Raw genomic sequence first — 13,230 nt, forward strand, 5'->3', positions numbered from 1 at the left:
ATTTGATGTTTATTTTTTTGTGTCAAACATTCTAAAATCACATTCAGAATATGTGATGTAGATTAAATGCTAATGGAGATGTTATTGTTTAAAGTTTGCAATGAAAGTGTCGGGTTTGTGTTAAATATTAAATATTGCCACATTTATACCAACAAAAACAAATTAAATTTAAGATAAATTTAATTATTAATACGTTTGTGTTTTATTAAATTTTATTTTAAAATGTTGAGTGAGGATTTCGCCTTGTTATTTTGTTAACATAAAAATGGAAAAAAGTTAAGATATGTATATAAAACATTATCAAATATTTGCAACTGATAAAATGTTGTTTCTGATTTGGGTTGACATTTTTAACGTTGTTATTAGTAATTTCTATTTTCATTTGACAGTACTGCGTAAGTACAGTATAAAAAAAAAACTACAACAATGTCAAACGCCATAATTTTTACTTTTTATAACCTCCACCATAGTATGGAGGGTATTTGAAGTTTGTCATTCCGTTTGTAACACCTCGAAATATACATTTTTGACCCCACAAAGTATATGTCGATTTAGCGATGTCCGTCCGTCTATCCGTCTGTGGAAATCACTCTAGCTTCCGAACGCATTGAAGTAAATTGATAACATTTTACTCAAGTGTATATTATGTCTGCAGGACTCTTGGCATTTAAAATGGGTCATGCAGGTCCACGTTTTGGTATAGTCCACATACAACCGTACCTCCCGATATTCGGTTTTCTGGTTACTTAAGCGACAATATTCACCGGAATAGTTTCAAATTTGGAATTCGAAATAAATACTACAGCCTAAGACAGAAATTGTCTGTGCAGGCCCACGTCTTTGTATAGTCCCCATATAACGGTGACCCCCCATTTATTGGGTATTTTGATGATTGTAGCGACATTATTCACCGGAATGCTTACTACAGCCTACGACAGAAAATTGTCTGTGCAGGTCCACGTTTTCTAATAGCCCCCGGTGCCTCCTCATATTTGGTATTTTCATGATTATAGCGACATTATTCACCGGAATTGTTTCAAATTTTGTATTTGAAGTACGTAATGGATTCTAGAAGCTAAGACAGAAAATTGTCTGTGCAGGCCGACGTCTTCATATAGCCCTCTCGGCCGAACTTACCGCTTTCTTATTTGTTTTTTTTTAATTTTATTATATTTTTTTTAGAAAATTTTAGAATAAGTTAAGATTTTTTCGAATTGGTCACTGCCCGAATGTTGCTCTGCGGTATTTTGGCCCATTTCCGGCGAAGCGCTTGCTTGAAGTGACGGACACTTTGGTATTTTTTTAGCGCCAACCTTGCTTTCCAAAATACTCCAGACACTATAGTCTAACGGATTAGTATCTGGAGATTTTGGTGGCCATTGTGCGCTGGAAATGAAACGAGGAACCTCATTTTGTAACCATTCTTGGGTGGCGCGTGCTGAGTGCGATGGTGCTGAGTTATGTTGGAATGTCCAAGGTCTGCGGCCAAAATGTTTGCCTGCCCATAAGGAAATCACACTATCACGCTTGAATTCCATCAAGAATAACTTTGTTTCTGGAAAATTCTCAACAAAATGATTTTGTACGCTTGTAAACAATATAATGAGCTGTCACTGGAATAATTTTAACAGCTCTCGGACGAGTGGCTTAGAAATGACAGCAGTCTGAAGTTCGTTGCAGTTTTTTCATCTCACCCTGTATATACATTTTCCAAACTCGCCGATCTAAGTCAATCTAGCTATGTATATCCGTCTGTCCATGTTAATTTTTAATGGAGGTGGGGTTCAGTCAGAATATAACCCTATTGTTTTTGGAGATGATCGCAATATATTTAGGGGTTGAAATGGACCAAAAACAGAAAAAAATTCTTGATTCTGCTGTTGTTCTACAGGCCACAATTATAGAACAATCAACGCGGAATTTTGCATGGAGTTAGAGTTTAGGGCTGGACAGAAGCTAAGCAATTTGGATGGTTATCGGGCAGTATTTAGCGTGTAAAATATATAATAAATTTTATGTCACAAAATACGAAAATTTCCACTAAGCCGCGAATATTTTTAATTCCGACCAAATCACATTAAAAGGTCACTCCAGACCATTAAAGTTATGGAAATAGCCAAGATATCGGATATGTAGCAAAATAGATACAATATATATGTAAAAGAAATAGATCTTACTTATTACTTATATCGCTGGACCGATATTCGGAAGCCTCATCAATTCGAAATAGTCTCTAGCCAGAAAAAAATTATATCCAAGAAAACCGCTTAAAAATATGATAATAAACAAGTAAGCAAAGGCTATAGTCGTGCGGGGCCGACCATGTGATACCCTACAACACTACAATATGTTCAAAGTCTCCTTATATCCCAATCCATTTTGTAAAATTTCGTTTTTGAAATAATGTCAAAGAGCCCTGTCCAGATGTTACCCTGTCTTACCAATTCACGTACTCCGTCATGTTACATTCAAAACAATTTCACACGAAAGTTGTGGTAATATAATCCAATAGTCATTCAAAATGCTAGACTTCTTAATTTTCCTTAACACACTTCTAATGCGAAAAACAACTTAGAAAACAAATTTAGTCCATTTTATTTCTGGCCCTAATGCAAACCCATGTAATTTCGTGAGGATCGAATGATAATTGCGACATGCATATAATACCCTCAAAACGTAGTGTTGAGTGGTGTAAAAATTTAGAAAATTTTCAATTTATAATTGTAAGTCAAATTGAAAAAATCGCATGCGATAAAAAATATGACATAAATTGAACAAAAAATGGAACAAAAGATATTCACTCATTTATTGGTATCTTTTCCGCGATTTTCTTAGATGTTATCCTTTTCTCGCCAGAGACCATTCCGAATTGAGGGGAATTGTGAAAATCGACCCAGCGGTTCTTGAATTATAAGCAGAATAAATATCTCTCTTTTACATATATATTGTTCCTATTTTGAAACACATATCCGATTTCTTGGCTATCAGCATCGCTTTAATGGTCAGGAGTGACTTTTTAATGTATTTAATGGAAATTGTCCTATTTTCTTACATAAAAATTAGGGTCTATTTTACCTGCTAAATATTGTCCGATGGCCGCCCAAATTGGTAGGCTTCTGCCCAGTCCTAAACTCTAACCCGCGTAATATCTTTCATAATTGTGGCCTACAGAGCAACTGCAAAATCAGGAAAATTTTCTGTTTTTTTGGTCCAACCCCTAAATATTTTGCAATCATCTCCAAAAACAATAGGGTTCTATTCTGACACTAACCCCACCTCCATTTTCAATTTCGGGAGGATCGGGCCACAATTGCGACCTGTAGCTTGATTACAAATTAACATGGACAGACGGATGGACGGACATACATAGATCGACTCAGTTCGGCGAAATAGGAAGATCTATATATACTTTCCTATGTGGGAAACCAATATTTCGAGGTGTTACATAATTTTTGGCCCAATCAAACTTATAATACCCTCAACACATAGTGTTGTAGGGTATAAAAAGTGAACATTTTCTGTTACATTTTTTTTCAATTTTTGTCATATTTTTTATCGCATGCGATATTTTCAATTTGACTTACAATTTTGAATTGTGCTTTTTCTAAAGTTTGTCTACACCCCGTATTATATCAGATCAGAACTAATGCCTATTGTGCTTTTTGAATAACCATTTGACCATAAAGATAAGGGTAGGGTTCTATGACATCACATCAAACATTAATTTGGACATAAGGGGCCTTTCAACACATTATATATGTTGTGGGAATCACATGGTCGGCCCAGCACGACCATAGCCTTTCTTTACTTGTTTTTTTTTTTTAATTTTTTAACCAATTTCTTTTGTCATATTTTATCGCATGCGATTTTTTCAATTTGACTTACAATTTTGAATTGTGCTTCTTTTTTAAAGTTTGTCTACACCCCGTATTATGTCAGATCAGAACTAATGCCTATTGTGCATTTTGCATTTTGAATGACCATTTGACCATAAAATTAGGGGTAGGGTTCTATGACATCACATCAAAAATGAATTTGGACATAAGGGGCCTTTCAACACATTATATTGTTGTAGAGTATCACATGGTCGGCCCCGCACGACCATAGCCTTTCTTTACTTGTTTTTTTTTTAATTTTTTAACCAATTGTTTCCAACAACAATTTGATCCAATATGTTTTTAAGTTATCCTCACACTTAATTTACAAAAAAAAAACATGTCACGCCAAGTCAATTGGCCTACTAATGATTACAATTTAAATTTTTTATTGGTGTAAATGTGGCAACATTATAACAGTTAAATGTGTGGGTGTTTTGTGTATATTTATGTAAATGTTAGTAGAAAGCTTAGAAATGGCAGAGAAATGAGTTCAAATACTAACCTCTGTGGGGAATGTCTCCGTGGACAGGTCATCGGCAATTCTAGTCATATTCTGTATTACAGCTTGGGCTTCCACGGCTCCCTTCTCCAACGAACGTAAACGGGCGGCACGCCATGAGGCACGTTTTTCAGCACTAGATTTTTCAGGTTGGAATGAGAAAAGTAAATGAAAATGAAAGTAATATTTTAATAAGTGTAATAATAGCAGTTCTAAAAAAAGTACAAAGAAATCGTTTAAAGCAATTAATTTATCAAAAATAAAATATAATTCTCAAAAATAAAATTAATAATTTCAAGCCAATACCAGAAAATAAAGAAATTGGAAATTTAAAATAACCGCCATAAAGAAATCAAATTATAAAGAAGAGAGAAAAACACATTCTACAGTATTACACCAATATAAACATAGAAAGTAAAGAAAGATATTTTGAAAGTAATTGTTTCTAAATGAAAAAGTGAATATACATTGGTTCTGACTGAACGACAAAGAAAACAATCAAAGTAAAAGATGGTACAATTAAACTACACAGTGAGAATTGTTTTGCAAAAAGAGAATAGGAGTTGCGTGTATAGCAAACATTTATTTTGCATTTAACATATATTCGAGAAAAATTGTGTGTAAAACGAAAGAAAAAAATCATTTTGATACACAGAGAAAAAGTGGGTCCAAGAATATCTAAAACTTAAAAATAATAAACAAGTCATTCAGAAGGAAAATGAAACCTTTATTTACCTAAATGAATGTTTCATAGCACAAAAATTATCGCTTAAGTAAATCTATTTTCGAGAGGTTTCACTGCATTTTATTGTGTTGGCAACTGCTGGTGACGAATGTAAAATTAAATGTAACCACTAGACCAAAACATACAACAATACGTAGAACTAACTTTACTGAAATTTCTAAAATAATAAATAATTGCAGCTGGTATTTTGTGAATTGCTTACCCATTAATAGAAAAAGTTTTAAATAATTTTATGTATTGGTGAAATTGCATGGTTGTTGCTGGGTGGATAGAAGAATTAAATCATCTAAATTGTGCTAAACGTATATTTGCAGGATAATTTTTCAGTGTGTTGAAAATAGCATAAAAATATTAACATTCAATATTTTTTTTTTGTTTTAAATGTTGCTACTGTTGTATCCAAATCTATATTCATACAACGCTTAAGGTTAAACAAAGATTGACTAATCCAATGATATTGAATTCGATGCACACTTAAATTAGAATATGTTGAGCATTGTAAAAGAAAATAATATAACGGAAATCTTAATTGTTCAATAACTCTGTATAATACAAATAATTTTTTCTACATTGCAAAAAAGAATACGCTTAATTTTTCTAGAGATTTTTTTTGGTATTAAAAAAAACCTCCTCTAAATTAATTTTTTGTCAATACCAGAAAAGAAAAAATCTCACTTTTTTTAATTTTCAAGCGGAAAATTTTTGAAGAATTGGGGATTTTAATAGCGAAACTTCTATAAATTATTTTTTTTTTTTAATATAAAACCTTAGTGGACTGCGGTTTTTTTAGAGAAACCTTTTTTTATCCGCAAAATTTGTATAAATAAAACACTGCTTAAGTGGATGTTTCCATAGAAAACCTTTGCTGAATCGAAGTTTTCTATAGAATTTTTTTTGGTACCAAATTGTGCACCAGATGGCCAATATCACGTCAAATGACCTGATTTTCGGAACATCGGACCGAATTCGGTCTAAAAGAAAGTGCATAAAATTTGATGAAAATCGGTTCACCCTCCCATTCGTAAATATGCACTCCACAAGAATGATATTGGGTACCAGATATCAGATACGATTTGAATGTTTACATTTCAAAAGGGCAGTCCACCCTCTTTTTATACCCTCCACCATTGTATGGAGGGTATATTAAGTTTGTCATTCCATTTGTAACACCTCGAAATATACATTTTAGACCCCACAAAGTACATATATTCTTGGTCAGCATAACATTCTATGTCGATTTAGCGATGTCCGTCCGTCTGTGGAAACCACTCTAGCTTCCGAACGAATTGAAGTAGATTGATAAAAGTTTACTCAAATTTGTATTATCTCTGCAGGCCTTTTGGCATTAAAAATGGGTCATGGAGGTCCACGTTTTGGTATACCGCCATATAACGGTACCCCCCGATATTCGATATTTTGATGATTTTTGCCACTTTTTTCACAAATTTGTGTAAAAATTGGTATTTGTGGGTCATCATGGGTTCTAGCTCGTATGGCGAAACATTGTATTCATAGGACAGCGTTTTAGTATAGCCCCCATATAACGGTACCTCCCGATATTTGATATTTTGATAAAAATTGGTATTTACAGTTCATAATGGGTTCTAGCCCGATGAGAAAATAGAGTATTTAGTTCCACGTTTTCCTAAAGCGCACATATAACTATACCCCCCGATATTCGGAATTTGTGATAATCCAAGTTACATTTACCCACATAATTGTTTCAAATTTGGCATTTTAGAAGATTTGATAGATGACAGTCCTTGAATTATAAAATTTCTTATAGCGGAACCCGTTTTTTTTTTTGATAAATTTAACTGCATTATTCAAACGGTCTTACTTTAATATAAAAATGTTTCCTTTACCCTAAGGTGGAGGAATGTATTGAAATTTCGACCCGGCCGAACTTAATGTCTTGTTTTCAGATTATTTTTTTGTCCTTTTGACTTTTTTCCGGTCATAATCCTAATAAAACTTACAAAAATTATTTAATGTTGTAAACTTGAGATCGCGTTAGCCGGTGCCGGACATACCCAGAGGAGAAAGTCTTTGAACATACCCATTATTATGGGGGTTATGTCCGCATCTCCTATCGGAAGATGTTAAACCAGAAGCAACCATAATTCAAATTATCAGGTTTTTTTTTAAGGAGCCAAGACCCTCCACTATGGGCGTTCTCTACTATCAAAATATTGAAAATTTTTGTATTTTCGTACCTTTAATTAGGATTTCACAAAAAACCAATCATCCTACAGGCCTACCTAACAACGGACCTGTGGTAAATCACTTTGTACGGTCTTTCCAGTTCCAATCAGTTATATCACCTTGCAAAACTTGCAAAAAAAGTAAGACAAAGTTGCATTTTAATACCCTACACCACAAGGTGGTCAGGGTATTATGTGTTTATGCATTTGTTTGTAACAGGCAAAAGGAAACGAGATAGACCCATAGTTCCTTATGATGATCTGCATAGAACCACATTCTGAGTCGATTTATGCATGTCCGTCTTTCCAAGTATTTTTGTGATCAAAGTACAGTTCGCATTTATTACCCGATCCAGATGAAATTTTGCACAAATCATTTGTTTGGCCCAAGAACGAACCCTATTGAAATTGGAGATAATCAGTACATATTTAGATATAGCTCTGTAACAACAATATTAGGAGAAATATATCAAGTACAGCTCAGAAATACCTTTGCTAAATTAGAAAGATGTAAATGTTTATAAGTGCGGTTGTAAGATTTAGAAGACTTTCCAAGAGAATTTTAGTTTTATTTAATTCTTTGATTCCTCTTCTATTGAGCTTACGATCTCGTCACTTGGGTAAAAAAATGTTTTTTGTCATAGAAGTTATTTTTAAAATAACTTCTGGGGAGAATATCCCAGACAAAAACAAGGGAACTGATGAGGATTGGTGGCTCTTTCCGAAACCTAGGTATTCCCTGCCCTACCCCCTGGTAAACATTACCATCGTTCTCCACTAATAAACAAACGTTGTTTTTATAAAAACAACAATAAAGCGATAAAGCCAGACCATTTTGCAACAACAAAATACTACGGTATCCCGAACAAACAAGCCACACTGTTCTAGAAATTTTTAACTTAATAATGCTCAAATTGTCATAATAAAATTTACATTTTTTGATACCGAATTCGAGAATTTAAGCCTTATGATGTTTATTCATTTGACAAAAGTTTCTGATAACGGTACCAATGTCGCCTCAGAATGGGAAACCGCTCAGAGATATAGGCTGATTTCGTCAAGAAAAAAAATTTTCGATATCGACGGACATTTGAATTTTGAAAAAATCTAAGATTTTGCATCAGAATCGGGTACGAGCTAGGAGAAAGTAATTATGGGAAAAGAATATTACAGGCATCAGAATGGGGAACTGTGTACAGATTTGGACAGAGTTCGGATAGAGCTCGTCGAAAATTCTTAAGTTTTTTTTTATTTATTTATATTATTATTTTATTTATTTATTTCTTTTTTTTTTTTGAATTTCCCATAAAAAAAAACAACTTTTCGATATCAACGGACATTCGAATTTGGCATCAGAATCGTATACGAGCTTGGAAAAAGTGATGATGGGAATAAAATATTACGCGCTTGAAACAATAGCATCAAATGAATGCAATTATGGGAAACAAGTACATAATTCAAGCATTCAAAACAAACAAATCTTGAATCTAGCCTTCTAAGTAATTCATGATACTGGAATAAATGAAACGATGGATATGCCTTTTCTAAATCAAAGAGGCACAACGAAATGACTTCGATGATATTGGTTGAAGTGAATGAATGGAGTGGTGAGGGGTGGTGCGATGGATGCGTGCCTTGCTACATTCTCTAACACTTACTTTATCAGAGCATTGCTATTCTTTGCCTTCGCATCCTGCTCGGGGGATGTTGGTCGGTCGATTGCTGATGCCGATGTTGCAGCAAGTGTGGCTTGTAATGCCCGTTTTTCGGCATTTGCTGGTGTTGTTGAACGCAGTACCGGTATACGACTAGAAGGTGGTGAGGTGGGATCCTCAATATCTTGATGTTGTTGTTTTTGCAGCAAGGCGGGTGGTATTACCACTTTTACCTTTGGTTTTGGCAACAATGAAGGTTTGGGCGATTGTGCGCCCGTTGCTATCGGTGTTGGTGAAGGTGATGTTGTGCCAACAATGCTGGAGGTGGTCGTCGACTCACTGACGCTGACATTTTGAGGTTTAAACTTAACTGGTTTCGCACTTTGTTGTTCATCTGTGACCAATGTTTGTGACGTTGTTTTCACTTTTGTTGTTCGTATTTTTGGCGCCTGGATTTGCGGTTTTGGCATATGTTCTGCACTTGCAGTCATTCTTGTTGGCGGTGGTGCTGCTGCCGAAGCCGACGCTGTCGCTGTTGTTGACTCGTCGACTGGCTTTACAATATTTTCACTTGTCTTTAATGCATTGCCCTGCTTAAGTTTGCAAGCTACAACGGAGGGTGGCTTTAATGTTCTCTTAGGCTTGGTTGTTGTTGCAGCCGTTGTAGCTGTAGTGTTGGGGGAAATTTGTGTTGATGTTGCATGTGCAGCTGTTGGTGACGTGGCTGCCGCCGTCTTTAAACTTCTTGTCTGTTGTTGTATCCTTCTACTTTGCCAGCAAGTGCAAGTGGTTATTATTGTACATGTATGAACGGAACGTGTGTGCGTTGGGTGTGTGTGTGTGTGCGCATATTTTTATAACATATTTGTTGATTGTTGATGAAGAAGCAGAAGACGCCAAAAGGAAGGCATTGTTGCAGTGCAAAATACAAGTATTGCGTTAAAGGATATTGTTTTTAATATAAAAACGCGAACATATAAGAACATATTTTAGTTTGGTTGTCGTCGTTGTTGTTGGTGTGTTTATTTTGCGAAAATCCAATATAACAGATTTTTATTGCCATCATCGTCATCAACATCATAGTTTATGGTGCAGTTTGTCATAATATTGCAAGTAGAGTTGGTGTTGTTGTTTATATTTATTATTTTTTGGTTTGAATATTGTTCATAAATTTTAGTTTTTTGTTTTTATAATTTTGTGAAGAAAATAAAAAGAAAAACATAAAGAAAAAGAAAATAAAAAACCATAAAATAAGAAAAATATTTAATATTAAATTGGAAATCCAAAAAATCGACTCAATTTTTTTTAAGCAGCATACAGTTTTAGGATTGTTACGACAACTCGTTGTTAATTTGATAACAAAAAATAACGTTAGCATTTATTATTAGTAAATAAATATGGTGAGTTGGCGTTGACTAGATCTGAATTTTTCAAAATTTAAAATGGATATTTTCAAAAATTAATTAATTAATTAATTGGAAGAATGATTTTCCTCCTAATTTTGTTTTATAATTTGATAACCTCTTCTGTTGGCTTAACCATCGGTCCTTGTTTGTTATTGTGGTATATGACGTAAAATTTCTTAAAATAATAAGAAGCCTCTTTGTGGGAAATACTATAACGAGTGGAACTATATGAGTGGAAGTGAAGGCTAAATAGGGCATTCTCCATTTCGTATGAGATTTTCGAACATTTGAGGTTTATTTTTACTCCCGGAAAAAGAATATGATATCGACAAAAGTATAAACATATAAATAATAATAATAATTTTGGAAGGTTTCGCTTTTGAAATTATGTCATAGAGTCGGGGCGCTGTAAGTTACGTTTAAATATAATACAATGGTCATTCAAAATGATAGACTTCTTTCCTGTCCTTAACTCTCAATTGTGTGATCAGAAAATGTATCTGTTTTTTTGTTCTTTTGAACTCCTAAATATTTTGTGATCATCTCCAAATGCAAGCGGCCGGAGACATTTTAATTTTTTATACCAAATAACATTGCTATAGAGCGCATGATATAACTTCGAGAAGGATTATATTAAAAAATATATATCGGAGCCGAGTTCCACAAAATGAAAACGTACGTCCCGAAATTCACTCCATGTTGGTTGATTTTAGCCTTTATATGCACAATAAACCTGGAATCGGATTAAAGATATATATGGGAGCTATATCCATATCTAAGTCGTTCTCGAAAATTGGCAGGGGTATATCCGAGCTTTATGAGATATCTGGTACCAAATATCATTGTTGTCGAATGCATATTACGAATTTGAGGGACTTAAACACTAAAATCAGATGAAACATAGCTATAACTATATCTGAACCGATTTTCACCAAATTTGATGTACTTGCTTCTAGACTGAATTCGATAGGATGTGCCAAAAGTCTGGTCATTTGGACTGATATTGTCCATTTGGCGCACAATTAGCCCGAAATCTGTAGAATATATATATGGGAGCTATATCCAAATCTGAACCGATGTTCATAAAATTTGGCGAAGGTATTTCTGGGAGGTTTGTGACATCTGCTACCAAATATCATTGTTGTGGAGTGCATATTTCGCATGGGAGTAGACTTATAACCCCAAATCGGATAAAACATATATATGGGAGCTATAGCTATATCTGAACCAATTTTATCCCAATTTGATGTACTTGCTTCTAGACTGAATTCGGTCAGATGTACCAAAATTCCTGTTACAAAGAAATTCACAAAGACATAATACCCTTACCAATATGTGATGTAGGATTTAAAAAGGCCTAAAACGAACTGTTGGATCGATTATAGAATTTTAAGGTGAATTTCGTATTAATTAAATCTGGATCTCAGGGGAAATAATTTTTTTTATAAAAATTTCTTTATTTGTAGATGGTTGTATATCTTGCATATTGTTTTGTTCTGACTATACTCATGGTAGAATATAATGTTTTATAACCCTATGGACCAAAAAAAAGAACTTACCATATTGATTATTTTTTATTAAAAAATGAAAATTCATATAAATAAACTTAAGCACAATCCTTAAAACTGTATGGCTTTCACGAGTCGATTTTTTGGAATATTTTCTTTTGTATGTTTATAAATTTATTTTTATGTTATTAATTTATGTTGTTACATGCAATATTGTTAAACACTTTTTGGGCACTTTTAATGAAGTTTCTCAAAAGTTCAGTTGCGAACATTTGCAGTGAGTATGACAAGATATGGTTGCACGTGAGTTATTTTAAGGCGTTTGTTAGTCACACATTTTGAGTAGCATTCTTGGGCGGGATACAGACTGTTCGGGCGGTGCAATATAATTGTGTTTTCATTCATTGTTAGCTACTTAGCATTCCATGGGGGTAGTTATCCATTGATAATTTTATGATTTGGTTAGAGAACATACACAGATACAGGCAGTTAAAAACATTTGCTATTTTTATGCTTAGTTTTTTGTTAAAATGTTATTTTTTTATTTGTATGGGTTCCATATTCACATGGTTTTGCGGCATGAAATAAGCATTCAATTTGATATTCTTGCACAAATTAAAAACAATTAAATTCAATATAAATCAAACTTTGTATTGGAGTATGATACCAAAATATATCAAAAGCTTAAAACTAACAATTTAAATAGCACGCTAAATTCATTTTTTTTTTCGTTTTCAAGTAATTTCTTCAGAAAAATAAATAAAAACTTACATTACTTTCATTTTCGGCAAAATTGTGTGCATTAAATTCCATTTCAAATGTCGATTACCAGTAAATAATGTAAAGAACAAGTTTGTTGCAAATAAGTATACGACACAAGTTTCCATTCAACAAAAGCAGTGGAGAAGGAGAAAATAATGTTTTAACTATTTTCACTCCTAACCGAAAAGTTAGGTTGTGCTACTGCTTACAGCCAACCAGCCAGTCAGCCAACCAAAGTGATTTATATTTTGGAAAATTTTTCACAACACTTTCATAAAACTTTTCAATTGCACAAAGTAGTGCAGTTTGTATTTATTGCTTTCCCTTGAAAATCTTTCAAGTTTGGTAAAAAAAAAGACCGACAGGCTCTGTTTTGTAAATGGCAGGAACAGTGAAACTAGAATAAAATATAAACGAAATAAACTGAATATTATACACATAAAATAATGAGTATTTTCTGATGAAACCCGGCAATTTAGGTCAACATTAACTATTTCCGGCCCTATTACATGGTCGCCACATTTAATATACCCTATGTTTGGTTTTTGAAATGTACAAGGTGAGATGAAAAAA

General features: G+C 33.6%; 1 protein-coding gene across 1 annotated transcript in view; it reads right to left on the minus strand.

The window, feature by feature from the left end:
- The window catches only part of LOC101895704 (uncharacterized), a gene marked incomplete in the record, with an annotated part of 445,807 nt that overhangs the window by 31,956 nt on the left and 400,621 nt on the right, over positions 1 to 13,230 (minus strand). The window contains 2 exon segments of the mRNA XM_059128648.1: positions 4,381 to 4,513; positions 8,985 to 9,746. Coding sequence (XP_058984631.1) covers positions 4,381 to 4,513; positions 8,985 to 9,746 — 895 coding nt within the window.

Source organism: Musca domestica, unplaced genomic scaffold (genome assembly GCF_030504385.1).
Source record: "Musca domestica strain aabys unplaced genomic scaffold, Musca_domestica.polishedcontigs.V.1.1 56, whole genome shotgun sequence".
NCBI classification, from domain to species: Eukaryota; Metazoa; Arthropoda; class Insecta; order Diptera; family Muscidae; genus Musca; species Musca domestica.